Source organism: Sminthopsis crassicaudata, chromosome 4 (genome assembly GCF_048593235.1).
Source record: "Sminthopsis crassicaudata isolate SCR6 chromosome 4, ASM4859323v1, whole genome shotgun sequence".
Lineage (NCBI taxonomy): Eukaryota > Metazoa > Chordata > Mammalia > Dasyuromorphia > Dasyuridae > Sminthopsis > Sminthopsis crassicaudata.
The window spans coordinates 100,023,799-100,040,243 of NC_133620.1; the positions used below are offsets into that span (position 1 = coordinate 100,023,799).

The 16,445-nt window shown below is 49.3% G+C and overlaps 1 protein-coding gene and 1 long non-coding RNA gene across 7 annotated transcripts in view; one reads left to right on the forward strand and one right to left on the reverse strand.

The window, feature by feature from the left end:
• The window catches only part of PLEKHA6 (pleckstrin homology domain containing A6), a 202,780-nt gene that overhangs the window by 7,999 nt on the left and 178,336 nt on the right, over positions 1-16,445 (reverse strand). For all 6 annotated transcript variants that reach the window (XM_074308902.1, XM_074308907.1, XM_074308905.1 and 3 more), the window contains 12 exons: positions 15,609-15,689; positions 15,171-15,320; positions 14,028-14,123; positions 11,603-11,714; positions 10,859-10,998; positions 9,216-9,365; positions 7,919-8,048; positions 7,177-7,283; positions 5,439-5,615; positions 4,417-4,584; positions 4,204-4,337; positions 3,231-3,376 (listed from right to left, as the gene is read on the reverse strand). In XM_074308902.1, coding sequence (XP_074165003.1) covers positions 3,231-3,376; positions 4,204-4,337; positions 4,417-4,584; positions 5,439-5,615; positions 7,177-7,283; positions 7,919-8,048; positions 9,216-9,365; positions 10,859-10,998; positions 11,603-11,714; positions 14,028-14,123; positions 15,171-15,320; positions 15,609-15,689 — 1,591 coding nt within the window. The remainder of the gene's footprint in view (positions 1-3,230; positions 3,377-4,203; positions 4,338-4,416; positions 4,585-5,438; positions 5,616-7,176; positions 7,284-7,918; positions 8,049-9,215; positions 9,366-10,858; positions 10,999-11,602; positions 11,715-14,027; positions 14,124-15,170; positions 15,321-15,608; positions 15,690-16,445) is intronic.
• Positions 4,773-15,610, forward strand: LOC141565612 (uncharacterized). The gene is made up of 3 exons (XR_012489066.1): positions 4,773-5,174; positions 12,292-12,345; positions 15,450-15,610. It is a non-coding gene; the product is annotated as an uncharacterized LOC141565612 (long non-coding RNA).

Sequence of the window (16,445 nt, forward strand, 5' to 3'; positions counted from 1 at the left end):
GGACTTCCCATGGACCAGCTCCTGCTGCACCCCTGCTACAACTGTGGGGGGCTCTGGGCCCTAGAACCCAGAAGCCAGAGCAGCAGGGACAGTGAGCTGTGCCTGAGGTTTGGCAACACCCGAGTCATTCTTTAAATAGTTGGGGTTTGGGTAGAACCCAGGTGGCTGTTTGCTCCGGGTGCACGGGCTGAAACCTAAGCCTGTGTGTGTAGAGAAGGAATCGGATAGGTCTGTTCAGGTTTTGTTTTCATGGAACCTCTGGCTGGAGGCCTGTGGCAGAGAAAGCCAGGGCCCTGGGGCCAGGCTAGGGAAGGGTTTTTCAGTAAAAGGTTTTGTTTTTATTCCCTTTGAAACAGGAAGTTGCCTTTTGCCCAGAGCACAGAATTTGACCTTTAGAGGTTCAAGTTCAGTTTGTGAAGGAAATGCTGGCAAGTCCTGCAGGAGCCTTCATGCCCAAACCAGTTCTACACAGTCTCGTGCCCTGTATTACTGGTGCTGGAACTGCCTTGTCCCCCCCTCATCCCACCCTCCCATTCCCCAGTTCTGGTCCCATCCATCCCTTTGCCTCCCAGATATGCCCACAGTCAATGGACAATGATCCTCAGCGCAGATGATTCGTGCTTTAGTGTGAAAAGTGAGAACCAGGAGGCCTGAGTTCAAATTCTGATTTTGACATGAAGTGTGTGACCTGGGCCCTGGAGCTGAAGCTCTCTGGACCTTCGTTTTCTCATCTGCAACATGGGGAGAACATTATTTATGCTACCTAGCTGCTGATGTTATTGTTGGGAAGAAAGTGCCTTTTTTTATAGCATGGTATTAATGAGCTCATATTATTATTCTATGGCTGGAGTCTTAGTGTATGCATCCCCATCTTCCCGGAGCCAAAATTCCTTGTGCCTTTGAGAAGAACCATGTTTGTGATTATTAAGCATAAGGATGAATGATACTTATTTCTAATCATATATAATGATGGCACTTCTTTCCTATGGAATATAAAGCCTCTTCTGGGGCCAAATACCCAACATTTCCTGGGAAGTGCCCCAGCCAAAACATTTTAGATTCCATGGGATGACCACAGTTACATATATAAAACCGTCATCAAGCCCTGTTATCACAGGCTGTGGGTATGTCTAGCCCCGTTCTCCTTAGAGGGAATTGGCTTCTCTTGTGTCTCTCAAAAAGGTCCCCAAGGCCAGGAAAAATCTAGTGTCCCCAGTTTCTAGTGTAATCTAATCTAGTTTTCCTTCTCACTTCAAATCACCATGATCAGCTGATTGACTCACGGGGACCACCCTTCCTTCCTCTTCTCCAAACTTTCCACACTTACCTGCCTTATCGATATCAGCTCTTGCTACTATGTTCTCCCTACTCCGCAGTTAAATAAGCCCTTTAAGTGTTCCCCCAGTCCCTTCAATGAACCTCCTTCCTTCTTTCAATAAGAATTACACATCTCCTCCCTTCCATTCATTAAAGTTTTGCCCACCCCCTAGACCTTCCTAGACAGAATTGTCCCCATTCACAGCTAAATTCAATCACAGCCTACCCATCTGCCTCTACCTCCTTGGGTCTGCATCCAATCAACTTCCAATTATCCATATTCTTCCTGGAAAACAGGAAATTTTAAAGCTCTTGCCAGTAGGTCTGGGCTGGGAGACAAGACTGCGGCGGCTTTGCTCTCCCTCCTTAGATAACATTGCCATGCTCTCTGTTTACTCTTGCTGCTTGCCTGTTGCCTGCTCCCAGCAGAAGCTGGAAGGGAAAGACTGGACATTCCCTTCCCACACTGGGGATCAGCTATCAGGAGCAGCCTTTCAAACTCAGCCAGCGAATTACTTCCTTTGACTAGGGATTGAAAGATAAGAGGGACTGCTAAGAGATGGCGGTGTTCATGTCCAGTAGGAAGGAAGGACGCAGGGCACTTATGAAAAGTGCCTATGAATTTCAGACACTCCCATAGTAAAATGAACAAAGTAAAATCTATCCCTCCAACAAATGAAAAAACTTTGATTATTTTTGGATTGGGGGGCTTGGGGATTATCTGTGCTATGGTTCCTCTACTTGATAAACACAATAATTAGGAGTTGACAGGATTCATATGCCTTCTATGTGTAAGGAGGTCTCAAGTGGATGTCCACTAATGATACTGTGTGGTCTTGTTTAGTCCTTCCAGTCTCATCCAACTGACCCTTTTGGAGAGTTTTCGTGGCAGAGATACTGGAGTGGTTTGCCATTTCCTTCTCCAGCTCATTTCACAGATGAGGAAACTGAAGCAAGCAGGGTTACGTGATTTGCCCAGGATCACACAGCAACTGGATTTGAACTCAAGCCTCCTCGACTCTGGGCTGTCTAGCTCTCTAGAGTTCTAACTTGGAATGTTTGCATCTCAGGCAAGTACCAAAAACCATTCTTGGGGCACAAATTGTTCCCTCTGTTAGGCTTTTCTTGGAGGGTCGGGGTGAGGAGAGGGAGAATTCAGACTTCAGCTCATGGGGAAAATCTCTCACTGTTGGAGAGATTGCTGCCATAAGGTAGGAGCACAGGGGCTCATGAAGGGGCTCATTCCATCCCCCCATTGAGTAGTTTCCTGTTTTAAATGATTATTCTTGCTAACTAGCTGCTTAGCTGTCATCCCTTCTAAATCTGGGTCTTTGGGCAGTGACTCTGGTCTAGCTGGGGCTCTCTGTGTCCTCCTTTTGTGGGTATGAGCTCCCTGACAGTAAAAACTGTGTCTCTTCCATGAGGCTTAAGAGTTTCCCAAGAGCAGAGAATATATTTCTTCTTCCATTAAACTGGATGTTCCCTGAAGGCTGGGCCAGCCTCTTCCTCCCTACATAACCTCTCTTTGGGGTGAGGATTGGTGGCTGGCGAAGGGCTGGCAGACAAGTGGAGCCGATGGTGGAAGACACAGAACCAGCACACGGAAGCCGGCTCCTGCCAATGTTACTGGTGGGCCCTCCCGTCTGACTGTCCCTCATCCGGACTCCACCAGCCCTTGGGGAGGAGAGCTAGGTAATTGGTCACCTCCATGGAAATGGGTGAGGGTAAGAAGGAAGCCCCTTTTCTTTATGCACTCAGTGGTAGAACCTTACCCTGGAAGGCCAGCAGAGATGGACAAATCATTTGTAATTCACCCTAAGCTTCTGCCATTCCTCTCTGCCCAGGCCCAGCCCCCAGCCCCGGGCCAGACTGGGCAGCCAATCTTTCTGGCAGAGCAGGGCCCCCCCTCTCACCAGACAGCATGCGGCCCCTTCGGGAAGCCTCAGTCGCCAGGGTGCAGGAGATTTCAATCCTCTTCTCCTGCTCCTGAAGCTGGCTCTCGGGGTCCTGTGGCACGTCCACCGAGTCGCCCTCGCCCATGGGCACCACGTTCTGCATACTGGGGAAGCACAGACACATACCCACGGAGGGCCAGGGTGATACAGGGGCCCTTCAGGTAGCTGTGTCTAGGCTAGCCTCTACGTGTTTTTAACCAGGGTGTACAATAATTTTTAGACATTGCTTAGATAACTGTATTCCGAATAATTAGTCTCCTCTGTCATTCTAAGTATTTTGTGCTGTGCATTTTAAAACATGATCTTGAGAAGGGTCCACAGGCTTCAGTACGTGCTAAAGAAAGCCAAGATCCCCTGAGATAGAGGGAATTGTAAGTGCGCTTCCCACGGTTACAATCAATCAAACAGCAAACCTTTACTCAGCACCGACTATGTCCCAGGCACTGTGCTGGGCGCTAGGACAGAGTCCTAGACTGAAGCAGACCTGTCTTCGGGGAGCTTCCATTCTACTGGAGGTGAGCTATCCCTAACGATGTAAGCGTGGCCCCCCAACGTCATCTGAGGGAAACCAGGCCCAAACGAACAAGGCTTCTGTAAGGAGAGCAAGGTCTCCCCCCAGGGTGATGGGAGGGGTGGGTGAGAGGGGGACATAAGCCAGGGTCTGTGGTTTTGCTTGGCTGTGGTGTGGGATGATTCTGGGCAGACAGCCCAGCCCACAGGGGAGCTCGGAGGTCCCCGTAAGTACCAGCTGACAGAAGTCACAGCCTTCTCCTCTCCCAGCCCCAAAGCTGGGGAGGTGTGCAGCTGATGGCCCTCAGTGAGAACCAGAAGCAGCTAGGGACGAGTGGACCTGAAAGGCACTACCCCTGGAGCCCCTGAGTTCTGAGGGCAAGAGTCCAAAGTCGCCTCCTCCCGCCCCAAGGCTAGTCACCTGGATTTGGCAATGAGAGTTTTGATCCTTTCCACTTTTTTCTGCTTCTCTTTCAACTCTTCTGGACTCAGGGGTGTTTCTGGCTCCAGCTCAATGTACCGTTCAGGGATGAAGACTTTGTCGGGTGTGGAGAGCTAGGGTGTGAGGATGCCGTGATTACAGGTGGCTCCCTGCCCTTGGCCCCCGAGGGGGGAGGCAGGAGTTACCGCTTACCTCCTTGGTGATGTCCACGTCATAGTGCTGGGGCTCCAGCTCCATCTTTCGAAGGCGGGCGATCTCTTCCTGGGGAGTCTCATAGTTCTGCCCGCCGGGCTCCTCCGCCCGAAGCGCCGCCTCCAAGTTGGAGATATCCACCTCGTGGATACTGCGGTGACGGCGCACCTAGGAGCCAGCAAAGCCGTGGCCACTCGGAGCCTGGGTCCCCTGCGCCGACCCTCCCGTCAGCCAGCAGCTAGTCGAGACTTCTCCTCCTGGCTATTAAACCCCAACCCCCTCCTCTGCCTTCTTCCATAATCTGGTCCCATCCTGCCTAACCGCTTCCCCCCCCCCCCCCCCCCGCTCTGCTCCGAATAGGCAAGTTGGCTTCTCGTGGTCCCAAAAAGAGACCCTGCCCGTGACCTTGGGCCAGCATACAACGGACCTCAGTTTCCTCGTCTGAAGAATGATGGAGCTGAACTAAATGACCTCTGAGGTCTCTTCCAGCTCTGGAATTAAGTTCCTACATTCCCTCCTGGCTCTGAAAGCCCCCTTAGGCCCTTCCCCAGCTAGAACACAGTCTTCTCTTCTCCTGCCTGACTCATATCCATCCATCATGGCCCAGCTCAGGTCCCTTCCCTAATATCCCTGGCCAGCCCTTCTCCCTTACTGTCCCTACGACTCCCCACATAATGTCGTCCCTTAATTCTACTTTGCCTCACAAAAAGGTCTCCCATGAGTGTCCTGTCTTCCAAACAGACTGCAAGCTCCTTGAGGTAGGAACCATGTTTTGTTTCCTTCTCTGTTCTTTCTCCTTAAGAGCCCGTGGCGGTGCTCTACATCTAGCAGGCCTCTCGCAAAGGCTTGTGGAATTGCACTGAACTCTGTTTAAAGTGACCCTTCCGGGCACCCCAGAAAGGCCTCTCCCCGTCACCCCCTGAGGAGCTTCCACCCTTTTCCCAACAACGCCCACTGGCCGGGCCAGGGGGAGGGGAGTCTCACGGCCCCCTGTGCCCACGGGGTGGCTGGGGGAGTTTTACCACTTTGTAGGAGGGTCGGGCAGTGGGGTCAGGGGATGGGCCAGCTGGGAGTTGTAGGCTCCGACGCTTCTCCTTCATGGAGGTGCTCTGATGCCGCCTCATGCGGTCGATCTGCTCCTCCACACTCATCTTGGCCTTCACCTCGTTGGGAAACACTGCACTCTTGGGACGCTCCTGCTGGGAGGGGGTGGGTGGGTGTGTGTGTGTGTGGAGGGGAGTGGGGGGTGCCGGATGGTTCCCTTAGTTCCCTCGCCCCTCCCCTGGCCGTTCCCGACTCCTGCCTTGGCTCAAAAGCCACCTCCTTCCGGGAGCCTTTCTGGACTGACCCCATCAAGCTCCAGTTCCATCCAATCACTGCGCTGCTGCTCTGCATCCCTGAATACGTCTGCATAACGTTCACCTGTATTCTGGGGAAATTCTCTGCGAATCTTCCCACATCTTTTTAGAATGGCAGAGTTGGAAGAGACCCCAGAGGCCATGTAACCCAAAGCTTCTGAACTGGTGGCCCCGTGTGGGGTCTCGTGAGGGTCGTGAAATTATGATTTATTGTCAGTAAATGTCTGACTTGTGTCACTATTTGATATACTTATTCCTGGGAAAAATTTCTGGGGTGAAAAGGGAGCATAAGTAGAAAAAGTTTAAGAAGCTCTGTTCTAACCTATGGTGGGAGGGACCTCCTTTAAATCCTCCCAGAGAAAAGAGCTGTGGAGCCTCCATTTGGACAGCTCCTTTTCATAGGGAAAGCCCTAGTTTATCACATGTATCTTTCTTGTCTGCCTCATCGGACTGGCAGCTCCAAGGGGAGCAACTGAGTCCCTCTCGCTCCTGGCAGGCTGTGAGCTCCCCAAGGAAGGTCAAGAGGTGGAAATGTCAGAGAGGCAGACTCAGACTCAGACTGATAGAAGGAAGAATTTCCTAATCTAAGAGAGAGAAACAGAGAAAGAGACAGACAGACAGACACAGAGATAGAGAGGAAAAAGAGAGAGAGAGAGTGAGAGACAGAAGAGAGAGAGAGAGAGACACAGAGACAGAGAGACAGAGACAGACAGACAGAGACAGACAGACACAGAGATAGAGAGGAAAAAGAGAGAGAGAGAGTGAGAGACAGAAGAGAGAGAGAGAGAGAGACACAGAGACAGAGAGACAGAGACAGACAGACAGAGACAGACAGACACAGAGATAGAGAGGAAAAAGAGAGAGAGAGAGTGAGAGACAGAAGAAAGAGAGAGAGAGAGACACAGAGACAGAGAGACAGAGACAGAGAGACAGAGACAGACAGACACAGAGATAGAGAGGAAAAAGAGGAAGAGAGCGAGAGAGAGACAGGAGAGAGAGAGAACGAGAGAGAGCGAGAGAGAGAGAAGAGAGAGAGAAAGAAAATGAGAGAGAGAGAGAAGAGAGAAAGAGAGAGAGAGAGAGAAGAGAGAGAAGAGAGGAGAGGAAGGGAAAAGGAGAGAAAGAAAGAAAGGGTGAGAGAGGGAAAAGAAGGGAGAGGGAAAGGAAGAGAGAGAGACACAGACACAGAGACAGAGAGGAAAAAGTAAGAGAGAGAGGGAGGAAAGGAGAGAGGGAGAGGGAGACAGAGACAGAAGGAGAAAGAGATCACAACCCCTCTGGCCTCAATGTCCTTATCTGTCAAATGCAAGGGTTGGACTCAATGAACTCTATATTCTGAACTTGAGTTGTGCTTTCCTTCTCCTTCTTCCAGCCCTCTCTGTCTGCCAGATCAGGTACTTACCCGGGAGAGGGACCCATTGGAAAGCCCACTGGCACTCCTCCTCACCACGGTTGACGGTGCTGCCTCCTCATCAGTGGGTGACTTTGTCCGAGGGGGCACGATGCCAACTAAGAGGAGTTAGAAGGGGAGAGTATTCAACAAAGAGGTACCTAGATGAGGGAGCTGGGGGGGGGGGGACAGGATTTCTTGCAGACAAAGGGAAGAGAGACTCAAGGACATCCTCCAATCTTTTCACAGGACCAACAGTCAGACAAAGGATCATGATAAGTGGTAGGGAATTCTAATAGAAACAGCTACATGTTGACTTAGAAAACCACAAATTAACATTATCTGTGTTGTACTTTTATTTCTTTTGTCAAACATTTCCTGATTACATTTTAATCTGCTGCTGCTGCAAATAGCCATAGTTTGACACCTCTGGGATACGAGATGCCATATATAGGCTGTACCATACTACTGTACCATATCATTCGAACCTGGGGCAGCTAGATGGCTCAGTGGATAGAGCACCAGCCCTGAAGCTAGGAGGACCTGAGTTCAAATCCTACCTCAGACACTTAATACTTCTTAGCTGTGTGACCCTGGCCAAGTCACTTAACCTCAATTGCCTCAGCAAAAAAAAAATTCAAATCCTTGAGGATTAACATCCAGGAATCTTGACTCCTAAGGCCCTCTGATACAAAATGCTTCCTTGCCTTGGTGCAGGGTAGACGTCCCAGGGAATGATGTAAATGGTTCCTACCTTTATTGAGAGCTGCCTGCTTGTCAGCCTCCAGTTCTTGTCTGGTGGGCACGAGACTGATGTCTCTGGGAGCATCCAGGGGAGACGTCTGATGAGGGTCCTTCTTGCTCTGCTCATAGCTTCCCTTTGGCTGGGGAGAGATGACAGAAGAGCTTAGGGGAGAGCCGGCTAACACCGACATAACGGTCCTGCACTTCTTATTCAGTACCATTCTTCTCAGTATCTCCTTTAAAGCCCACTGAGCATACAGGGAAAGAAACAAGGACCACCAGCATATCTCGGGATATAATGGGGGACTCTGGCTTCTAGGGGACTTCTTGGTCAACAGCAGGCCTGTACCCAAGCTGTCCAGTCACTCTGCACATTCTTATTTATGATGTTGCAGGGAGAGACCGGCTGAAGGGTACGGAACCCCAAGTTGTAAGGGAGAAACTTTCGGGATTTCATCATGAACTTGAGTCAACGGGGCCAATGGGGCATCCTTAACAGGATCCCAGAAGGGCAGAATCCTCTCAGTTTATGGACACAGAGCTCCTTAAAGGACAAGGGGGTTTGAGATTTAGAGCTAGGAAAAGACCTTGGACATTAGAGGCCCAGAGAGATTAAGTAATTTGTCGAATGTCACACAGATAATATTTGGCAGAGCTGAAACTAGACTTTAGGTGTCCTGATTTCAAGGATTTTATACTGTATTTCTCTCCAAAACTACCTCAGATCTCTGAAGATTGGAGGGGACAGGGGGGTTCCAGGCAAGAACTGAAAGCTGGAAAGGGCTGTAGAGAAAAAGAGTATTTAAGTACTTATTGCCTGGAAAGGAGACCAGGCAATTCTTCATTGGAAAGAATAGAAAAGAGACTGAGAGGAAAGGTATGGGAACCGAGGCAGTCTAGGAATAGGCTAAGAATGGGATGGTATGCTAGAGAGGAGCTGTCCTTTCCCCAGTGGCTGACTGCCAGCCCGTGGTACAGTACCACCCTCCTTGCGTGTCTTTGGCCTTCAAGCTGGGGGCGAGGGAGGAGGAAATGCAGGAGAGAGCTCATGTTCCATCCTGTCCAGAGAGGACACAGGGGAAAGAGGGGTTCTCTGGCCTGTCTCTCTCCTTACCCTAGAGAGGGTTGTGCACAGATTCAGCTGGGCAGGAAGCCCCCCAAAATTGGAGCTGTAGGACAGTTAGAATAAAAAGGGAGCAAAAAAGCAACTCCCTTTTCTACTGCCTTGTCCACCCTCACCCTGACTCCTTTCCCCGTTGCACCCCCTTCCCTTTCCCCTGCCCGCAGGGAGTGCAGAGAGTGGGTACCTGGCCCCTGGCTGTCTCGCCACTTCGGTGCCATGAGGGAGAGTTGGGGTGCGGCCAGAAGCGGCTTTCACTAGGGAGCGGAGGGACTGTTGGAGGAGACTCCAGGGGGACATACGCTTTGGGGAGGGGAGGCCGAGGAGGGCCAGGTTCCTGAGGCAGAGAGGAAGCCAGAGTGTTATGAGCAAGAACAGCCGCTGAGAAGAGGACAGAAGAGAGCGTTAGTGGAACCACGGAACTGCAGAATGTTAGCTCTAAAAGGAACCTTGTTCCTGTTGTGAACCATTCCCATCTGACTCTTCATGACCCCGTTTGGGGTTTTTGGCAGAGATACTGGAGTGGTTTGCCATTTCCTTCTCCAGCTCATTTTGACAAATGAGGAAACTGGGGCAAGCAGAGTTAAGTGTTTTGCCCAGAATCACCGAGCTGGGAAATGTCTGAGGCTGGATTTGACTTCAGGGAGATACGTCTTTCTGAGTCTAGGTCTGGTGTTCTTTCTGCTGTACCACCTAGCTGGCCCAAAAGGGACCCACTTGTTCATCCTCCTCATTTACCAGTCAGGAAACTGAGGCGCATGGAAGTTAAAAGGATTTGCCCAAAGTGGCAGAGCTAGAACTAAGGCCCAAGCCTCCTCCTAGGTCACTACTCACTCTCCACCACGAGGTTCTAACAAAAAACCGGACCATGAACACTTCTGGCAAGTCCTGGGACACTAACAAAGCTAAAACTCCCTAATACTCAAAACTTTCTGTCTGGTGCCGCTGTATCCTTTTCTCTCGTGACTTCTCCACAAAATAATATTTAGAGAGCATTTTATGGTCTGCAAAGACTTTCACATAAAAGTATCATTTCAGCTCCTTTAATGACTCCATGGGAAGCAGGGATCCACCATTTAACTCTAAGTGACCTGGCCAGTAAGCCCCAGAGAGGTGTGGGGTAAGCCCGGCACAGTTCCGTGGTTGCCGTCTCTGAGCTGCTGAGCCCATGTGGAATGCCTTCCCTTTGTCCTTGGCCCTTCCAAACCCTGCCTGGCCATCTCCTCCACGTCCTCCACGAAACCTTCTCCGACATCTCCTATCCAGAGAGAGCGTTCCCCTCCTCTCCCTCCCAAACATGCACATGCAGCCTTATACTTCTTTATGTCCATCCTTATATTTAGACTTCATCTTTTAATTGCCCCGAGAGTATTTTATTGCTTTGTAAGCCTCGGTGACCAGCAGATGCCAAAGAAGGCAACTGAAGAATGTCAAAAAAGGCAAAGAAGGCGCTGACTTATCACATCACGTCTCCTAAACTCTCTCACGCTCAGAAGCTCTGGCCCCCAATTCTGGTCAGGGTACCATGGTACCAGCGGGCTTTGCTTCTTAAGTTAGCACTCAGGGGTACCCCTGAGCTCAAAGCCATCAGGAAAGTGCTCTCCCTAGGAACGGATCTGAGTGAGGGTGAAGAAAAAGAACAATACAGAGGAAAGAACACAGGGCAGGTGGGATGAGGGGCGTGTGGCAAGGAGAGACAACTGGAAAGGAATAAGTCAGTGCTTAGGAGGAGTTGGAATAGATGGGTAATTTATGCAGCATGAAGATTTCCTCTCCTCCCTCCTCATCCCCTCCAGAAATGTGGGATTCCATCTTTTTTTTTCCCCTTACCTCATGAGGCCCAGGCTTAGTGGGAGACCCCTGGGAGCCAGAAACCATGGAGAACGGGCTCAGGGGGCTGGTGAGGCTGGCAGAGCTGAGGGGGCTTGCAGGGCTATTGGAACTGAAGGTGGCTGAAGGGCCGAGCCCTCCTTGGGAAAAGAGAAGAGGAGAAAGGTAAGAGTTGGTGAGGTTGGTACAAAAAGGCTGGACATACAGGCCCAAAGCCAGTGCTTGGGATATTTAAAGGGATAGGCTCACCTGTCTCTTCTAACAAATAATTCAGACTAGTGGAAAGGTCAACAGAGTACATTAGGGTCACAGAGAGAACAGATGACTTTAAAAAAAAAAAAAAAAAAAAAACTAAATCAGAGTTCCATTGGGATAGGGTAAGAAAATAACCAGAGGGAAAAACTTATACTTTTTGCACTTTATCAAGGAGAAGAAGGGGAATTGTATCCAGGAGCTTGAGCTCTTAGATATTCTGCTTGGGGAGTCTACCCCTCTGGAGTGTCCCTCACCTATTTGGGAGAGATAATTCAACTCTAGGAAAATGGGGATCACTCCAGCGCCCTTAGAAAGCACTGGTCCCAAATGCCCAGAAAGCCCTTTGCAGGGCAGGGAGCCATGACCACCCTAAAGATGATGCTCAAGCCAGGGGATGTCCGGGATTACGGTCAGGCCTACAGTGCGTGGGCTCGTGGAGGTTTAAGACACCAGATGGGCCAGGCCAGCAGAAGGGGGATGAGTGCCCACCTCGGTGCTTGGCAGTATCTGTGCCCCGAGATGGGTTATTCTTCCGAAGGCCCTCCATCACATCCTGGATCCTCCAGATCTCCTTCTGGATTTGCCGGTTAAGGACATCATTCTGAAAAAGGCACAGGCATAAAGGCAAGGAGCCAGCTCCGAGTCTTCCTCATCCGACCTTCTCTGTCCTTCCTCAGCCCTCCAGTCATTCATCTGTCCAGCTCAAGATCCCTTTACCATCTTCTCCTTTCAGTCCCTAAGCCTAGAACTGGGAGCAGCAGGATCCTTCTGATTCTCCAGGAATAAATATTAAATTCTCCATTTGATATTTACATTTCTTCATAATCTCCCATTTTCTTATACTTTATTCCTGTCCATTTACTCCCAAGGTCCAACTTCATTGGGCTTCTCATTTTTCCTTGCACACAAAGTTTAATTTTTTTTTTACTTCATGTCTTTGTACTGATTGTGATTCTCACAATGTCCCTCACTTTCCTAAATTCCTTTAAAAAAAAATAAGATTAAAATCTATCTTCTACAGGAAAACATGCCTAATATACCAAGCCGCCCATAGCAAGTGTCCTCCCCCAGATACTTCCTTCAATTTCTTATTGTTGTTTAATCAATTAATGGTATCTGACTCTTTGTGATCCCAAATGGGGTTTTCTTCTAGAATGATTTGCCTTTTCTTTCTCCAGCTCATTTTACAGATGAGGAGACTGAGGAACTGACTTCCCTGAATCACACCGCTAGTAAGTGTCTAAGGCTCCTCCTGAGGAGGTCCAGTACTATTCACTGTGCCGTCCATCTGCCGTGTATATATTGTACGTTCATCATCTTGCCTGCATCAGGGAGGGCTACGACTTTCTTTGTATCTCCTGCTCTTAGCCCAATGCCCAGCCTCCAGAAATCCCTTAACAAGTGCTTGGTGACTGACTGACTCTCACTGGGGGCCCCAATGTGGCTCTTGGCTGGATCGTCACCCTGCCCATAGACGTTTCTTCTATAAAACAGCCTCTTGTGGAGCACATTGTAGGGTGTGGTTGAACAGACTGGAAGAAAAAAGGGCTCAGACCAGATTTAGGGCCATGATATTTAGCCCCATAATCTAACCTGAGGATTCCCTCATCTGTTCCCTATAATTAACTCAGGCACAAAAAAATGAAATAACTTCCCCTACATCACCTAACTTAGCGATAGACTCTACCTTCAAACCCAGGTTCTCTGACCTCAAAGTCCAGGCCAGTCCCATCATGTCACCCTGTTAGAGAGCGAGTTCCACGTGGGCAATATTCCGACCTTCACTTCCAGTTTATTCCACATTCCTCTCTTGTAATAATAGCAGATCACATTTCCCTGACCCCATATTTACAAGAATGCTGGGAGATTACATGCATTTTGTGTTTTTTGCATTCATCATAATAGGTAGCATTTGTGCAGTGCTTAAGGATTTATAAAGTGCTTTACAAATATATCTCATTTGATCCTGGAAAGTGGGTATACTTAGTATCCTATATTACGGAGGAGAAAACTGAACTAAGAAGTATCTAAACTTTGATTTGATTTCAAGTCTCTTCCTTGAGCTTTAGCACTTTATCCACTCTACGACCAGCTGCTTCTGAACCAATTGAATAATTTATATTTATATCGTGCTTGAAGGTTTAACAAAGGGCTGTTCTCACACGAGGGAGGCAGTGGCAGTGCCGAGCACTCGCAGGCCCTCCTCTTCCCTTCTTGTAGAAGAGTTACACCCAGACTCTAGGGCTGGCGACCAAGCCAAAGGCCACCGCGTGTTTAACATCTCATGAGTTAGATGCAGCAGGGGCCTGTGCATCGGTTTTTGTTTTTTATTTTCAGTGTCACAAGGCACCTCACTAGGGCATTCTAGGCCTGCTCTTCTGAGGAGGTCATGACTCACTGTTCCCATCATTAATCAGCTCCACAGTAAGGGCAGAGATGGAGACCGGGGGAACCACAGGTAAGCAGAGAGAGACGGGAGAGAGGAGCCGAGTTGGTTAGAAGGTGAGAAATGTGGTTTGCAAAGCTAGCTAAGAAATGGTAGGCCTTCGTGCAAGACAGAAAGTGCTACAAAGCAACCAGATGCTGGAGGTCACCACATTTATCCCCCTGCCTCCGGGCAACCTATAAAGAAACCAAACTGATAAATGTCTCTTCTCTTCTATAATTCAAGAAAGGAGGTGACACAGTTCCTTCCATTACCTTCCTGTGATTTAAAAACATTATATCAAGAATTTTTTTTCTCGAATCTGAATTGTCCCTAAGACTTGAAGTCTAGTAACTATAATCTTGTCCTTTAGCTTTTTCTCTTTTGCCTCCTTAAACCTCCTGGGCTTTAAGGCAGGTGAGAAAGCTGACAAATTCCCTTTTGCCTTGGATTGAAGGGGCCCTCCCCCTGTGCTAGGGCCCTGCTCACCTGGTTGTCCAAGTTGAGCTGCTCCCAAAGATCATCATGCAGGGCAGAGACCTCCCCCTCTAGAGTTTCATACTCTATCGTGCTGTTAGTCAAAGCCTGTAGCAAGTGGGGAGGGGAGGACAGCTGAGAAAGCCTTGTCACCAAGCAGTTCCCCTTCCCCCCAAGTCCCGAGAAGCAGGAGCCAGGTGGTCCAGAGGTGGAGGCGAAGATGAAAAGCTTGGGGTGTTTTCCCGGTTGGGATGCCCATGTTGGGCATGTTACATGGAGAGCAAAAAGAAAAATGGCCCAGGAAACAGAAACCTTAGTGCTGGTTAAATCATGGCGGGAGGGAGGAGAATCCTTGCTCCTTCCCCATCCCTGCTCCCCCCCGTATATACAGCCTCTCCAAACAGAACCAGAGAAGAAATTATCCCTCTCTCACTGGAGGATATTAGTCAGAAATAAGAGCTTTAAAGTAAAAATCAAAACTCTCCATCAGCCCAAGCACATGGGTGGGCAGGAAGGGGTTAATTCTGTGTCCTCCCCCATAGAAGATCTGATCATTCCGGCTGGCTGGGAAGCAAAGGAACTTAAGCAGGAGAAGGCAACAAAGACCAGAGCCAGTTAGTAAATTGTGTCCCAGCCAGGAGGAGGCTTCATTCCCTGGGGTCACTGACTCGTCCAAGGTGGGGGAAGGAGTTGTAAGTTCATTTAGAAAGCCAAAGCCCCTCATTTTACAGATAAGGGAACTGAGGCTGAGAGAGAGGAAGTCATTTATCCAAGACCCTACAGGCAGGAAGGAAGAGAGCCCAAACTGAGCCGCTGGGCTCTTAGATCCTCCTCCTTCCATCTCTCACTGGAGATGGACTATAGTGCCCATACGGAGCAAGCTGGACAGAGCTGCCTCTTCTCCCCTGGTCTCTGTGAGCATTGGAAATACAGGCATTAAAACAGCCAGGGAAACAAAGTCCTCTTAGATCTCCTACTTCCCCACTTTACCTCAGGATGAGTGAGTCCCCATTTTATTTATTTTACTGTCCATAAGCTAACGTGTTTACCACAGGCCAGGAGGGGATGCTGGTTCGTTACTCCCCTCCAAGGACAGGTGGGTTTCCTAAAAGACCAAATTTCTGGGAGTTGAAATTCCCCTCCTCCCCCAGTTACCGTAGTGGCCTGGGACAACTCGACCCGAATGTTGATCAGCTGGTTCTGCAAGGATTCCTTTTTATGCAGTAGCTTCTCAGGATAGGCGGGCTGACTCCCAAACATTTCCATTTCCTGGTGGGTGCCCATCAAAGCACTCTCGAGGCTCTCCTGAGGACGGGGAGAGTAAGGCTGTTGGGAAAGGTTTGGATTCCCCCAGAGGGCAATAAGTGGTCTGGTTTCATGGGGACTTAACCAGCTTGCTCAAGGAAAGCTTCAAACCTGCCTTGTTTTCCCCAGGCCACTGAGTGGACAAGAGCTCAGTAAAAGGCACAATAGGAACATTCATTCCTCTGTCATGGATGGATAGAGATGGCAGCCCAGATCTCTGAGGTAGCCTTTGTCGGACTACGTCTCTGGCCCATTCCACTGACCTTGGGATGCCTTCAGAGCCCTCACCTTCTCTGCCCGGAGCTGCTGCACAAGCCGGTCCTGTTCTCTCACCACCTTGTTCTGCTCACACAGCTTACCAAGGAGCTTCTGAGGTCCAGAGAAAAAAGGGAGGAAGAAGAAAAGGGGAAGGTGAACAACTTAAATCATGGAGCCTAAGGAATTGAATTGACTGGACTCATTCACCAGGTATTACCACCCTGCTGAGATCTACAATGCCCCCCAATACTCCAGGCTTTCTAAAACTCTTCAGTTACCTGGGCAACAGAGAAATTGAGGGATGGGTCCTTTCATTTTGGAAGAGACCCTGCCCAAGATCCCAATGGAAAAGGAGGCACTAACTTGTTCTTGAAGTGAGTCAACTAACAACCAAGGGACTGAGAATTTTTTGTGCCCAGCAATCCCTCCTACTTTTCCTTGGTACTCAGTTTGAAGTGACTGGCAGAGCAATGGAACTGGAAAGAGAAGTCTTGGATTCAAGGCCCGTTTATGTCTCTCACTAGCTATGTGAACCTGGGTAACATTTCTCTGATCCTGTTTCTTCATCTGTAAAATGGGATACTTGCAACAGAGGAGTAGCAAAGTGGGCTAGCCTGGGAGTCAAACTGAAGTCCTGTCTCTACAACATATTAGCTGTGTGACCAAGGACAAGTCACCCCACTCTCAGCACCCCATACAACTCTGGTTATTGCCAATCTCTATTAAAACAGAGTAGTTTCTACACCAGGAATTCCCCGACTTAATAACTGTATAGGTCCGGATTCACCATCTCCTTTGTATGATTGTAATCAGATATTACTACAACGTTACAATTACTGAGACCCAGGATCACAAAACAATGAGGAG